Source organism: Triplophysa dalaica, chromosome 7 (assembly GCF_015846415.1).
Source record: "Triplophysa dalaica isolate WHDGS20190420 chromosome 7, ASM1584641v1, whole genome shotgun sequence".
NCBI classification, from domain to species: Eukaryota; Metazoa; Chordata; class Actinopteri; order Cypriniformes; family Nemacheilidae; genus Triplophysa; species Triplophysa dalaica.
The window spans coordinates 12482983-12498007 of record NC_079548.1 but is presented as its reverse complement, the minus strand read 5'-3'; the positions used below and the strand labels follow the sequence as shown (position 1 = coordinate 12498007).

General features: G+C 39.7%; 2 protein-coding genes across 2 annotated transcripts; one reads left to right on the top strand and one right to left on the bottom strand.

The window, feature by feature from the left end:
- Window positions 1-267: 267 nt before the first annotated feature.
- Window positions 268-1176, bottom strand: ly6d (lymphocyte antigen 6 family member D). The gene is made up of 3 exons (XM_056753704.1): window positions 1018-1176; window positions 631-726; window positions 268-491 (listed from the first exon to the last, which is right to left on the bottom strand). The coding sequence occupies exons 1-3, from the start codon at window positions 1067-1069 to the stop codon at window positions 409-411; spliced, it is 231 nt and encodes a 76-aa protein (XP_056609682.1). The 5' UTR covers window positions 1070-1176; the 3' UTR covers window positions 268-408.
- Window positions 1177-5646: 4470 nt separating this feature from the next.
- gfap (glial fibrillary acidic protein) lies at window positions 5647-10853 on the top strand. Its single transcript, XM_056753366.1, has 9 exons — window positions 5647-6176; window positions 8190-8250; window positions 8341-8436; window positions 8634-8795; window positions 8876-9001; window positions 9105-9325; window positions 9415-9458; window positions 9550-9635; window positions 9827-10853. The coding sequence occupies exons 1-9, from the start codon at window positions 5680-5682 to the stop codon at window positions 9866-9868; spliced, it is 1335 nt and encodes a 444-aa protein (XP_056609344.1). The 5' UTR covers window positions 5647-5679; the 3' UTR covers window positions 9869-10853.
- Window positions 10854-15025: the final 4172 nt, after the last annotated feature.

Genomic DNA, 15025 nt, shown 5'->3' with positions numbered 1-15025 from the left:
GCATTCAAAATCTTAATACCATTATGCTTAGATAGAAATGTCTTGATCCATGAATAATTATCGATTGTCTTGTTTAACTTCATCTTAACCCCCTGACCTACCTTCACTGCACCTTTTTTAATTTATTGCATTTTAAATCTTAATAATAAGGTTATGAAAAATATGTAAATTTAATAGCTAGTTCACTCAAAACAATTCAAAACAAGTGCAAAAAAAATCTGAAAATGACACGCATTAGACACCATAATGAAGAAATACGACCAGACAAATATTTAAAGATCTTTTTATTAGGTTTTTAAAGTGACCATGCTCATTGGCTTAAAAATACGTGATTACATTTGATCAGTTATTAGTAAATCTTTCTCTTTGTATTAATAATAAGTCTGTCTGTAGACATGTGAGACGTGCTTAACCACACAAGTCTTCACTGCAGCAGTGGACGTTGACCTCAGGTGTACAGAACTCCTCACATGTGCGGGACAGAAAATCAGCTGCAAAGAGAGATGTATTAAATCAATTTAATTCCCTTTAAGCACACATCATATTTTCAGTAAAATATGATTTGCCTGTCTTTTTTGGTGACAATACTCCACCTCTTATCTCAGTGATACAAAATGTCTCAGCACTTACCACTGGCTGCTGTCTTGCAGTAGTTGGCAGAAGCAGGGCACTCAGTTTCAACCTTGCAGTTGACCCCCTGGCAGGTAAAGCACCTCAGAGAGTGTACTGCAAATGAGAAACATTACACAGACACAATAGTAACTACTTGATCTCTCATCCCTAGTGAACAAAAACAACCACCACACATATTGAAACAAAACTTACGAAAAAATTCAGTTGATGTTTCATTTGAAGAAACACTTAAACAAGAAACTCTTGCCCTCTTGCTCCCAAAACCTTTCTGCTCTGTTAAACGATTCTGAAACTAAACTGATTTATTTCCTTAAGTTCTAATTTATCGCTGAATTAAATCCAGTAACCAAAGTAAATCTTGAGGGATGTAGATAAAACACTCACCAGTCACACTGCACACAAGCATCACAACAAGAGCGGTGGCAAGAACCTTCATGGTTTCAGCTTAAATAAGATCTTACGTGGAGAAACAGGTCACAGGTTTGAATGTCAGTAGTGTGTGGTAAACTACATGAGAGTCTTGTGTTTTATATCCTGCTAAAGTAAAACCGGTTTTGCTTATGGCATGCATGACGAGTATGCTGTTATACAGGTCAGAAATAATTGAACACCTTCAAGGAAGTTTTTTAATACAGCGAGTTGAACAAAATGATCTGTTCCTGTTACATTTATTGATTTTTAATTCTTTCATCTTGTGTATGTGACTTATTACCTTGCTGTTCAAAAATTGTTTAAATAATTTTCTATTTAATAGTAAAATTATCAACAGTAGACTGTTAAAATGTGAGACCTTATAATAGCCGTGGGAGAAAGCTCAAACGGTGGTGAACAAAGAAATTCAAGTGGTAAGTCCCACACTGGAAAAGGGGCCACATGAGCAGGCCCAAACAGTTCAGCCCCCTTCAAAAATGTCGCAAACAAGGATATGAAACTCCAATAAAGCACTCTCAAATGGTGCATGAAAGGCAGATAGCCGTAACAAAACTTGTCAGCGAAAACCACACTATTATCACCCAACAGGCACCACACAATAAACGGGGTCAAACTTGTGATCCCTGCACAGAGAGCAGAACACTTCCCTAAGAGCGGCATAATGCCGCTGAACAGACGGAGCCCTAGCATCATCAATGGTGTTGATCACAGCTGGCTCACAATCTGCTTACAGTGAGCTGGACCTAGTGGCCAAAGCCAGAGCTTAAGACGAGCTGGGTGCAAAACTGCAGCTCCTGACTTAAAAATGTCGCCCCTTTTATCTTCCTGGGGAATTCAGCTCGGTCACAGTTAGCGCCATCTACATTCCATTCCAGGCGGACACGGACACGGACATCGCTTTAGGTGAACTGCATAAGACGCTAACTTCATATCAAACTCTCCCCCGGGTTGCTGTTCTCATTGTTGCTGGTGACTTTAACAGTGCCAACCTCAAATGGGCAGTGCCCAACTTTCATCAACATATCACATGCCCCACCAGAAGCGATATGACACTGGACCACTGCTATACACAACTTAAGGACAGTAACAAGACACAATCTTGTCGGACGCTTCACTTGTAAATGCAGAAACGTAAACAGCGTGCAAGCTAATAGCGATAACGACTATAGTGGGTTAACAACACTGCTAAGAGCATGCAAGCGGAGAGTCCACCATTGTTCCTGTCCCAAAGAAACCCCAGCCTGCCTGTCTTAACAACTACTGTCCAGTAGCTCTATCCTCCACTGTGATTAAGTGCTTTGAAAGATTAGAGACCTCATTGCTTCTTCACTACCTGACACCCTGGACCCGTTGCAGTTTGCATATTGTCTTAACCGCTCCACAGAGGATGTAATCGCACACCTCCATCACACAGCTCTGAACCATCTTGATACAACTGAAAAGTGTTTTACATTAAAATGCTGTTCGTCGACTACAGTTCAGCATTTAACGCCATAATTCTCTCTAAACTCACCTCCAAGCTGGTAGTACTGGGACTCATCCCATTGCCTTGTTGCTGGATCTCCAACTTCCTGACAGACAGGCCGCAAACAACCTCCTCCTGAATGTTAGCAAGACAAAGGAGATGACTGTGGACTTCAGTACAAAGCAGGAGAGGAGGAACTGCCAACCAATCACGATCAATGGGAGTGGAGAGAGAGGACAGTTTCCAATATCTTGAGGTTCACATCTCACAGAACCTTTAATGCTCATGTCATATCCACCACACAGTTAAGAAGGCCCGGCAGCGTCTTTTCCACCTCAGACACCTAAAAGACTTTCAGCTGCTCTCTCAGGTGCTCAGGACTTTTTACACCTGCACCGTTGAGAGCATCCTGACAGGAAACATCACAGCCTGGATTGGGAACAGCACCCAGCAGGACCGACAAGCTCTCGACAAGGTGGTGTGATCAATTGAGCATTCCATGTACACTGAGCTTCCTGACCTGACCACCATCTACACTAGATGGTGCTTGACCAAGGCCAGGAGGATAGTGAAAGACCTCAACCATCCCAACAATGGACTGTTCACTCTGTTGCGGTCAGGAAAGCGTTTCCGCTCCTTGAAGGCAAATACAGAGATAATGAGGAGGAGCTTCTTCCCTCAGGCTATCCGGGCCCTCAACCAGAACTCTATTGCCCAACACAAACTAACACGACAACAGTATCTTTAGCAGCGCATGCTCCAAAGAGCAGTGCCTGTGAAAGTAGCAGGATTTTGGATGCATCGCTTGCGCACCGCCTCCGCTCCGCCAACGAAGCGCCCTGCGTTTTGCCGCTTACTGCATGTTTCCCTTTGAAAATTAACTAGACAGACGCGTCTGCCGGGTACCGTGTGAATCAAACCATTACTCACTACGCCACAGAATCTGCTGGGAGAGCGGCCTTGTTTTTTACAGTCTAAATTGTTTTACGAAGAAGGACCCACATTTGTCAACTGGATTGCCAAGTCCGTGTTTTTCTCCAGGAAAACTGTTTTTAAACTGCTGCATGAGTTGTTAAACCGTGTTCCGCGCCACGACACAAGATAAAAGTTACTGTATCTTTTCCCTGTTGATCAAAGGTTTTATCCTAACCAGCCCTGACAGCGCTGCGTGAGGAGTGGCCGTTTCTATTTTAGAAACGTTTTCTATTTCTGCGACATCGCAGCTGATAGCTCCGCCCACACAACAATCAAGTTCTGCACTCATGAATATTAATCGGCAAACATGGAGAGGCTATATTCATTTGATTACATACGTTTAGAGGCTAAAATTTAGCATACCCAGCAAACATGTGTCGTGACGTGCAGTGTGGGGCCACTGTGGGCAGAAACCCACACTATAGGGAACAGGTGGGGCCCTGATGGGACAGCCCAAAGTGTGTGCTGGGTGGGGGACAGTGTGGGCACACTGGGGTAAGGGTGGGCTCGGTGTGGGCACACTGGGGTAAGTGTGGGCTCGGTGTGGGCACAATGGGGTAAGTGTGGGCTCGGTGTGGGCACACTGGGGTAAGTGTTGGCAAAGTGGGCTGTGTATGGGCACACTCAAGAAAGTTTGGGCTGGGTGTGGGTACACTGGGGAAAGTTTGGTAAATATGTGAGCTTAGTGTGAGTACAATGGGCGAATTGCAAACATATTGTAGGCAAACTGACAAAGAGTGGGGAAAGTGGTTCTCCTTAATACCTGTAGAACACCACAATATTACTTTTGATGCATATGCAGAACAACTGTACTTGTTAAAAGTTACAGTAATAAAACGAGGGTTGTGATTTTTGAATAATTTATTTACAGCCAAAAAATTACATTATAAATAAAATAACTATATATCAAGATTTGTTTTATTACAGTAGGAAAATAGCACTTAACAGCTATTTAAAACAGCAGTAAACACAAAAACACAACTTCAGAACATTGAAAGGAGTCGTATATCCAGTTTTTTTGGGGGGATTTGGTGTGTTATAAGTTGCCCATGCATGTAATAGACACTTAAAATTGCAAAAGTTAAATTGTCGAAACAAAAGATGCATTCTATCTAAAAGCGAATGCGAAGCCAGACCTGCCTTGTTTATGCCGTGTATGATCCCTTTAAATTGTATGTGTTCAGTATTGAAAGTCTTAAACTAACTAAATTACATTTGAGTAAAACACATCATATGTCTAAAATATATGTTAAAAAACTGGTGATATCATCTTTTGAGGTGTTTTTTTTACTTTATTTAATATATAAATATAATGTTGTCTTCAAAAATTGTTCACAAATTAGCTATATATCCTACAATACACTTACCTCACCATTTTTCTATTTCTATTTTTCAATCTCTTCAACTTCTCCTAAAATTGCTTTGGAGAAACAGAAAATAAACAACTGAGAAAAATACATTAAAATGCATTAAAAGTATGAAGCAGTAAAATGAATGTAGATGCAGCTATGTGTCCAGACATCTCCTTTATGTTTGATAGAAGAAAGCTAATCATGTCTTAAGAGCAACATAAGGGTGAATAAACTAGTTTTAGATTTTTCTAGTAAACAGATAGAGTATGACTCCCTGCTGCTGAACTGTCAGTCTTCAATGTTCCCGGATCAGCACAAAAGAAACACTAGACTAGACTAGACTTAATAATCACTGAAACAATTATGTAATGTCTCTAGTGGTCCGTGACACCATTACATTCCCTAACAGAGCTGCAGGATATTTGTCAGAGGAGGAGAGGGACTCCACATTGGCTCACAAGAGGTACAAAAACATCCCTTCATTACAAGGCGAGACAGATTTAAACCAATACTCAACTATCAGAGATAATACAGTTTGTCTCTCTGTCAGTGTTTCTGTTCCAGCGGTGACGTGAATAGGATTTTCTCAAACTCTGTCCCCCCAAACACACACACACAGTGCACCCCACGTAAGTGACACAGAATAGAATGAAAAGAGGCAGTCAGGAGACAAGCACAAACAATTCTGGGCTCACACCCCCCCCCTTACCCTCCCCACTGGACCTTCTCTCTCACTCTTCCTTTCTCTCGATCCCATTTCCCCCCTCCACCTCCTGTATAAAAGCCTGATGCTCACCCACCCTTGATCCCATTTTCCTAGCAATGGAGACCCAACGTGTTTACTCGTCCTACCGAAAGCGTTTCGGGACTCCAGGAGGCTCCTCGCCCGTGGGTATTACCAGCCGCCTCAGCTCGAGCCGGCTGTCCCTCCACAGCAGCCCACGGCACATCACCTCCAGCCCCATGACCCACTCCACCTCTCGCCTGTCCCTAGGTGGAGAGCGGCTGGACTTCTCGGCGGACTCCCTGCTGAAGGCCCAGTACCGGGAGAATCGCACCAACGAGAAGGTGGAGATGATGGGGCTGAACGACCGATTCGCCAGCTACATCGAGAAAGTCCGCTTCCTGGAGCAGCAGAATAAGATGCTGGTGGCTGAACTGAACCAGCTGAGGGGCAAGGAGCCGAGTCGACTGGGCGACATCTACCAGGAGGAGCTGAGGGAGCTCCGCAGACAGGTTGACGGCCTCAACACTGGAAAAGCAAGACTGGAGATAGAAAGAGACAACCTGGCCTCAGACTTGGGCAGTGTTAAACAGAGGTAAGAAAACTCCTGAATAGAACATTTTTATATTAACAAAGTGAAAAAGGGTCTGAAATACTGCAGAAATTATCCACAACATTCAGTGAATTGAAGGACACGTGCAAATCATTTGCTTTAAACTGAAAGTGTTCATGACCATGTCTCCTCAAGATGCTCTTTTCCACACAGAAGTAATGTTGGATTCTCTTGCATGCAAAACAAAAGTGTATCACTAGACTTTTTTGCACTTAAGAACAATTAAGTTTGTAAAATGAATTTATTTATTTTTGGCTATGTCTTACCTCACCTAAGTGACAACTTAGAACAAGTGAGCCAACAAAAAAGAAAATACAAATGGATATTGTTTATGAATAAGAAACTGAGCATGTTTCATTAACTAAATATGGATTATATCACGGTACTTCCGACTGTTGACGTTCTGAGAAACTTTAGTGGTTTTATTACTTTTACACTGATTATTTTTATAAAGCTTTTCAAAGGATGACATTGAAAGACACTGAGAACTGACCTAACTGATGGTTATAGGTCCAACGTTTAATTTGGAATAAATTAACATTTAATAAAAGACTATAGAAGAGTAGAAGCCTTTGTAGCAGCAAATGGATGTGCAAGTTTCTATTAGGGCGGGAGCTTTAAATGAAATAAATGAAATAAACGCACATGTGGGTGGGGTTGTCTACGTACTTTCAGTCATGTGTTGTGTTATGCATTTCAAGTTAGATGCTAAAGAATGCTAAGAGCAACAGGACAATAACATCAGTAAAAGGTCAATAGATGTCATATGTCAGATGTCATAGAACCTCATACAATATATTCTAAGTGCCCTTATGGAAAGAACAGCTTTAAAGAGCATTTTAGGCATGAGTGTTTCACATCTTGGGGTTTTCTTAACACAATCACTATACTGCAATGTTAATATTCCCAAATTTATAGCACTTGAAAGCAATTCATTGAGGGGCTCCACATTTCCCTTTTCTCAATGTCTTTCTCTCTCATTTTATCCCACACTGCCTCTCTTTTCAAGTCTTACACACAGAATGGTATGGGGGAAGGAGGGGCACCTCAGTACAGCTTCCACAAAAGCCACACACACCCCATGCAGATGTCTGTTGTTAGCCAGAGTGAGAAGAACCACATTTATAACCAAAGTCCAAAGCTGCATATTTTTATCCACTGCTTTCCATACCAGGAAGTTTAAAGAAATTCAGTGAACTACTTATTTTGACATCTCGATACGAATAAAAACGAAAGCATGTCTCAAAATATCCCTGACAGGAGAATGGATACTCATATAAATATAAGCCAGATCTCTATAGTTAATATTTACCAAACATCAATGCAGAATATAAATAAAAGTTGATAGAGGTGAACAAAGTATTTGAAACAACATCCAAACGCAAAGTGGTTACTTCTAGACATTTAGAAGTTGTTTATTGCTTGTGTTGATGTACTGTATGTTTTACAGACTCTGTCTGACCTATCTGATATTTTGGAATTCCAGCGTCACATGAAAAATGTGAAATGTATTTCAGCTCCACCCTGTGGGAAACACAGCATACAGCATGCGTGTGAATATCTAATGAAGCATGTGATCTATATTGAACTATGTCCAGCACTACCCCCCCAGCCGAACCCCACACCAAACCACCCCCCCCCCCTGCAGTTCACACACACTAAGATAGATCACATCCAACATAATATTAACCTCACTGTGAGCCATTTTTCACATCTCTGTGAGATTTTCCCTAAAAATCTATTCATGATCCTCTAGGGCTGATGACATTTACAACATAAGAGAACATTTACTTTCCTCTTTATTTTGTTGTTATGAAATTTTCTCGTAGACACTTCATCTCCAATATTCAACTAAGCGGTCAACCAGCTTGTTTTTCAATCACTTTTTTTACTTCCTTAAATTAGATTTACCCGATTATAAATAATGTGCTTACAGCTATTTCAATGTAGGTTAAGATTGTTTACTTGAGTGAGAAAAATCTGATTTCTTATCAGACTCCAGGATGAAACTGTCCTTCGGCAAGAGGCAGAAAATAACCTCAACACCTTCAGACAAGTAAGAAACCCTTTATTCCCATCTCATTTATGTGAATCATAAATAAGTTAGTTATATTACTGTCGTGCATATTGTGAATCTTGACACTAGGACGTGGATGAAGCTGCTATGAACCGTGTACAGCTGGAGAGGAAGATTGATGCTCTGCAGGATGAGATCAATTTTCTGAAGAAGGTCCATGAGGAGGTTTGTCATCTCTCTCCTCTGTCTGTTCAGTGCATTTGTATTTTACTCTGAAGTTTTGTCGATACAGGCAGCAAAATCAGACCTGCATATGTATTATTGCAAATCTCTTTCGAATAAAAAAATGTCACAATACCAAACCGTTCCACTATCTGATTTGTGGTTCCTTTTCTTTCTTCTGACATCTGTTCTGTGTGTAGGAGATGAGAGAGCTGCAGGAGCAGTTGATGGGCCAACAGGTTCATGTGGATCTGGATGTATCTAAGCCAGATTTAACTGCTGCACTGAAGGACATCAGAGCTCAGTATGACGCCATGGCCACCTCTAATATGCAAGAGACTGAGGAGTGGTATCGATCAAAGGTATAAACATACACACACATCCATTCTCTTAAGTATACATTTGATATATAAGTGATGTAAACAGCTTTTTTTCCTCCTAGTTCTCTGATCTGACTGATGCAGCCAATCGTAACGCAGAGGCTCTGAGACAAGCCAAGCAGGAGGCCAATGAGTATCGTCGACAGGTTCAGAGTCTGACCTGTGACCTGGAATCTCTCCGTGGGACTGTGAGTGTTTCACTCTTATAACCGTTATGCGATATGTGGGCTAAGAAAGTAAATAAAAAGTAAAATCCTCTCTCAACTTTAAATCTCTTTTATTAAATTTAAGAATGAGTCCCTTGAGCGCCAGCTCAGAGAGATGGATGAGCGGTTTACCCTGGAGACAGCTGGTTATCAGGATACCATTGCCCGTCTGGAGGATGAGATCCAGATGTTAAAGGAGGAGATGGCCAGACACCTGCAGGAGTACCAGGACCTGCTTAATGTAAAACTGGCCCTGGATATTGAGATTGCCACCTACAGGAAGTTGCTGGAAGGGGAGGAGACCAGGTCAGAAGGATGGAACAGGCTAAACTGACAATCAAATGAAAGATTAAATGATTTATTAATTAGGTTCATTTTTTTCTCTCTTTTTCTAGAATCACAGTTCCTGTGCAGAACTTCACTAATTTACAGTTTAGAGGTGACTAATACTTTTGTTATTTATTACTGATATTTTGTACAGATTAAATGTCTCTTATTTACTAGCACATCCTATGTTTTGTTTTTTTTAGAGACCAGCATGGACACCAGGCTGACTCCAGAGGCACATGTGAAGAGAAGCATAGTTGTGCGAACTGTTGAGACTCGTGATGGGGAGGTAAACTATATTCATGCTATTTATTACTGCAAATTACAGAATGCACCTCTTGTTCATCACCAGCAGATAGCAGTCTTTTATTTTTCAACAATCTCTCTCTCGCCACATGATTAACCTCAAACAAGATTGTTCGTTTAAATTGTTTCTATCTGTTACAGCTAAAGCTAACTTATAACATCTCTGTTTCAAAGATTATTAAAGAGTCCACTACTGAGCGAAAGGATCTGCCGTAATGATTCTCAGGCACTGGATCGGCTGCCTTCCCTCACTAACGCTTCTGGATGCTGTGATCAAGGCAACTTCTTCAATGTTTTGTCAACTTTCCCTGCTTATCCTTTCCAAGAATTCTGTCATGTGCTTCAAAAAAAGAACACAATTATTTTGAGTTAGAGCAACTATAGTAAGAGCAAAAACTAAAGGATTTTCCTTTCTTTTGTTTATTTTCTCTCTTTATCTCTCTCTATCTCTCTGTTATGAAGAAGAGTCTTAGCGTGGGAGTAGACTAGTTTATCTTTGATTGTACCATTAAAAGTCATGGTTGGACAGATGAAGGTAGAAAGTAAAACAAGATGTTTAGTTAGTTAGTGGTCGGAGTGGATGATGAGCAGAATGGTTTGAGCAATACAGGTTTTGTCAAGCACAACCTTAGAAAACAGGTTCTGAAATGTGTTGTAGACCTGACAAATACGAGCAGAATATGGTGGTATTTGAATCAGAATGATCAGTGTTAAAGTAAAGGAGAAGGAAACTGTAAAAACAGGTATTGTTGAGTGTTTTAAAGGGATGATTATGTCAGTGGTGCTATATGAATATTTTATGAATATTTGACCTGAACTCCCCCCTCACTGTGTGTACACATTGTTTTCACACAGATAGTCTAACTCATCTCTTTGGACCCTGTTTAAAATAACATTAGAATAATGATTTAATATAGAAAGCGTGAAAAATTGAATCTAAAACCCTTACCATTCTTTACTTTTTTTCATCTCTTATTAAATTCATTATGATACTCTAGTCACACATTGTTACTCATTATGTAAACTAATTTCAGTGATGTTTAACATTCAATTTGCCCACTTTCTGCTTTTGTTTAATGTTAACATTTTATTGTCATACTGTGAGACTATTAAGTACTATTAATACTATTAAGTAACAATTTCTACATTTCTACAGTACTCTTGTATAATTAACATAGGTCACTGTTTTGTGGCAGCAAATATTAATAACAATAAAAAAAGATTTTTCATTGGAAATTGTCTGTTCCAAATCTTATACAAAGTAGATGCTCTCTCTCAATGTGTCATAATAGTAAATGTATTAATGTCTAATGAGTGAAGCCAATGGGAAGAGACAGTGAATCTTGAATCACATGTGATGTCTTTAGTCTCGCGTTTGGTCTGGATCACTTCACCGCTTTCTTTGGCCAAGGCCCAATAGGCCATGTGACTGACAGGTAAAGCAACCAATCACGTTTCGTCTCGAGCCGGAAATCTCCCCGCAGTAACAGACCAGTGTGTATTCACGAACATGTCAGCAAAAAAATGATTATAAGTTTATGCCGTGACCCTTACATACGATTGTGATGAATTCTTATAGCAACCGTTGTAAACACAGCTTACTTCTAAGAACGTGACACGCTTGTCTACGGGAAATCCAATGAAATTTAACCAATCAGATGACGACTTCGAACGTGCTGAAGTGTTTCCAGAAAAGTGTGCCATATGCATCATACGTTCAGCAAACGGATCGTGGGCGTGACGTCTGAGGCTGAGACTGTGGATGCTTTTCAATTCTTATTTGTGCATCCTCATTAACTTTCCTCGCTTCCTTTCCATGCTTCTTTGCTCCATACCTTCATGCGAGGATGCGAGGGAAGGGAACAAGGAAAAGAAGCAAGGATGGAGCATTTTTTTTATTTAACTTTAAATTAAAGTATATACATCTAAGTGTTTACAAACTGAATGTTAAAACTGTCTTAATGGCTTTCCTATTGAAAAGAATCCAGATATAACTTAATATCTTTTCAGAATGGACGGAGGAATTAAAAGAAGTGAAATGGCAAATCCTCGCTCCTTTTAGCGTCACTTCAAAGCGACGTCAATTAATGATGATTTTACATATTGCACATTGAAAATATAAAAAAATAAAGTTAAATACATACTTCAGGCAGATTTCATGATCCCCACTACGATAAGATAAGTTAAAACATGTTTAAAAGTCGTCAGAATTTATAGGTTTATCAAATATACAGTATGTCATACATAGATATTAACTATATTAATATATAACTTTATGAATATTAATAATATACACGTAATTATCACATTTATGCATGTTTGAATATGATATAAAGATATGCAGGGATAAAGCACTTCCTCAAAGGAAACACACATGTATCCTCGCTCATGACTCCTCAGAAACAATTGAGGCGTCCTTAAAGATGTCTGTGTTCGATCGATTTCCTGGTCATAGGATGGAGGACAGAGGAGCGAGGAAACAAGGAGGCATATTGAGAAGCACCCTATGTCTATGCTAAAATATCTGACAAGGGCTCAATGAGACAGAAGTCTTGAGTGACAGAGGTGACTGATGAAATAATGTTATTAATGCTATTCAATTCTGTTAGATATCAATGTAATAAATACATGCAGATTTAGCCGTTGCAGTGAAATTCAAAGCAGAAGAGCATTTTCACCACAAAATCTATACACAGGTTTACAAAAGGGAAATCTCCCTTTGAGAAAAAGTCAATGTCACGTACACATTCTAGGTCTACAAGGTCAGTATGAAATCAGTAAGATCTGTCAGTATTTATGTATATTATTAGTTTGAAAATTCACAGCATACAATATTTGCCATACCAGCGAGTCTTTGGGGTTAAAACATTCTTACTAAAATTAAAATGAAACCAATAAGATTAAAATCATGACGTCAAGGTGACAGCACACTTTGTATAGTTTCTCAAGCCACTCTGCACGTAACTATTTGAACAGAATGGGTAGAAATTTGGTGGTCTACTCCATTTACCTAAGCCATACACAACTTCTTTTTCGAAGTTCAAAAAATGCCTGGCACAATCTTGAAACATACAGTATTCACCAGACTGTCTCTATGAGCACTTTGCAAGAATGAAATAGCGAATCCAAAATCCAAATTGATGAAATTAAAAGAAAACCATAAAGCTTTGAGATCATTTTTCAGCACTATGTGGACTAAAGTTACAGAAAAAAATTTTTTATCCTGGAAAAACTCTTCACATTCCTATAATAGAAGACACAGGACCATTTAATGTTTGTCATATTATGCTCAAAACTATAGCTTGCCTTTCCGAAATAGCCGACCATACCTTTACCAGTATCCTATCTGGAGAAATTGGGGAATATTGAATGAGTCATCTGGAATGCGAGAACTGTTACAAGGGCATCTGAGAGAAATAATTACATGCTGTCCCCACTGATGTATTACAAAGAAGTGTTAAAGACAAACAACTTCTTAAACATCTAAAAGGCAATACTTAACACACAACACATGCTTTTATATCACCTGGGCATCTGACGGGTTCCAAGTTAAACACTTTGTTTAAGAAATAAATCATTAGGCAGCTTGACGTATTTCTGGATCAGAGGCTAACATGGGCATGAGAAACTCCAGTTCAGGAGAAAGTCCCTCCAGAAGCAGATAAATCTTATATGACCAAAAAGATTTAGTAGGAAACTTTGGCTGCAGGCCTAGTACTGCAGGTACAGGCACAATAGCTGGTTATTATAGAGTCATGCCATTTGAAATGCAGTTTTCTGATAATACTTAGCATTTGAAATTCACTTTGCATCACTTCAGTTGTCTTACACACAATGGTTCATTTTGCTTTGGATTATTTCTGTTAGTAAAGGAAAATTTATGTCTGTGAGGGAGCGAGATACAAACTTATTTCCCACGATTTGTGAAGACTGTCAGAAGAAGAGTGTCAGAAGACTGTAGTGGCAATATCTCTGCCCATCAGACGCCAATAGCACCGCTGGATGTTACACAGAAATGTGTTGAGATAGATTGAAGGATTAGGGTGATTGTAAAGAGGTCTAACACCAAATGACAGACTTGGCAGATTGTGACATGCTTCGTGTGGATTCTCTGGGTGCCTGAGTAAGAGCTGGCGGCGCTGAGGGATCAGACTGATGTTAAATAAGAGATGTTTGACTATAGCCCTGAAGACCTCTCTGATTCGCCCGCATGTTTGCCAGCGGAGGAACGTTTATCTAACCGTTCATATGAGCTTATTGTGGAGGGTGAGACTGAGGGACTTATTTGGTAGAGCTGCATGTGTTTGTCAGTATGCGTGGAACATTTCTGAACCGTTATAAGACGTGGGCTTACGTAAGACAAGCTTTTGACCTTGCAGGACGAGTCATGGATTCCCAGGACAAATAATGATAAAAAAGTATAATGTTCGTTAGATGATGCATGAATGTTAAAGTGTGTCAGATGTTTTTTTTCTGAGTCTCTCCTTTGGTTATCAGTTAAGCTCCTCGGGTTCATGCCTGTGAAACTAGAAGTATGTGGGCCAGATAAAACACTTCAGTAGTGATGTTCTCATTTGGTCGGACACAGATGAGGGATTTTTCCATTCTGCGATGTTACCGAAACATTCACAGAGGTGATGGGTTGAAAGCCCACTTATATTTGCAGGGAATCATGAAATAAACCCTTGAGCTAGTGGTAATGGACATTTGCTATTGGTGTCTAAGTATAGCGTTTCATCAAACCCACTCAAACAACGATTACACTGCAAAACTTACTGACAGCTCTATTAAAGTTAACACAATGTGAAATATTTTTCATAATATATGTTTAATTGAAAGAAACAGATTGCTGTTTTATGAATAGTAAACACATTTACCATCAAACAAGGAGAAAGCTATTTTCAGTTCTTTTGGAGAAATTATTACTCACTGTACAAAACACCGCACTTTTTACAGAGCTGTGTACTTTCCCGAACGGGAGGTGTTGACCACACTTATCTATTTGAACCTCTTGAATTTTCTTTTATCTGACTTAGGACTGTACCATGCACCGTTTTCCATCCAGGCCACTTATCACCTGCTCTTTAATCTTATAATATCACATGAGTTGTACAAGTAAATGTTTCTCTTCACGTTTATTTGTGAAATGCATAGAAAGCAGGTCTTGAATTGCATGCTCATCTCTTCACCACAACATTGTCACTTTATGACAGCTGCTGCTGCATTCTTTAAATGTAGTGATGAATGTTGTTATTCTAGAATCAAGTGTTAAGTATAAATTGTGAGGGGAATATTGTTTTGCTCAATTTGTGGACTGGATCCCACTAGGACATAACCTACCTGATAAACGACAAAGAGTGAGATAAAGAGAGA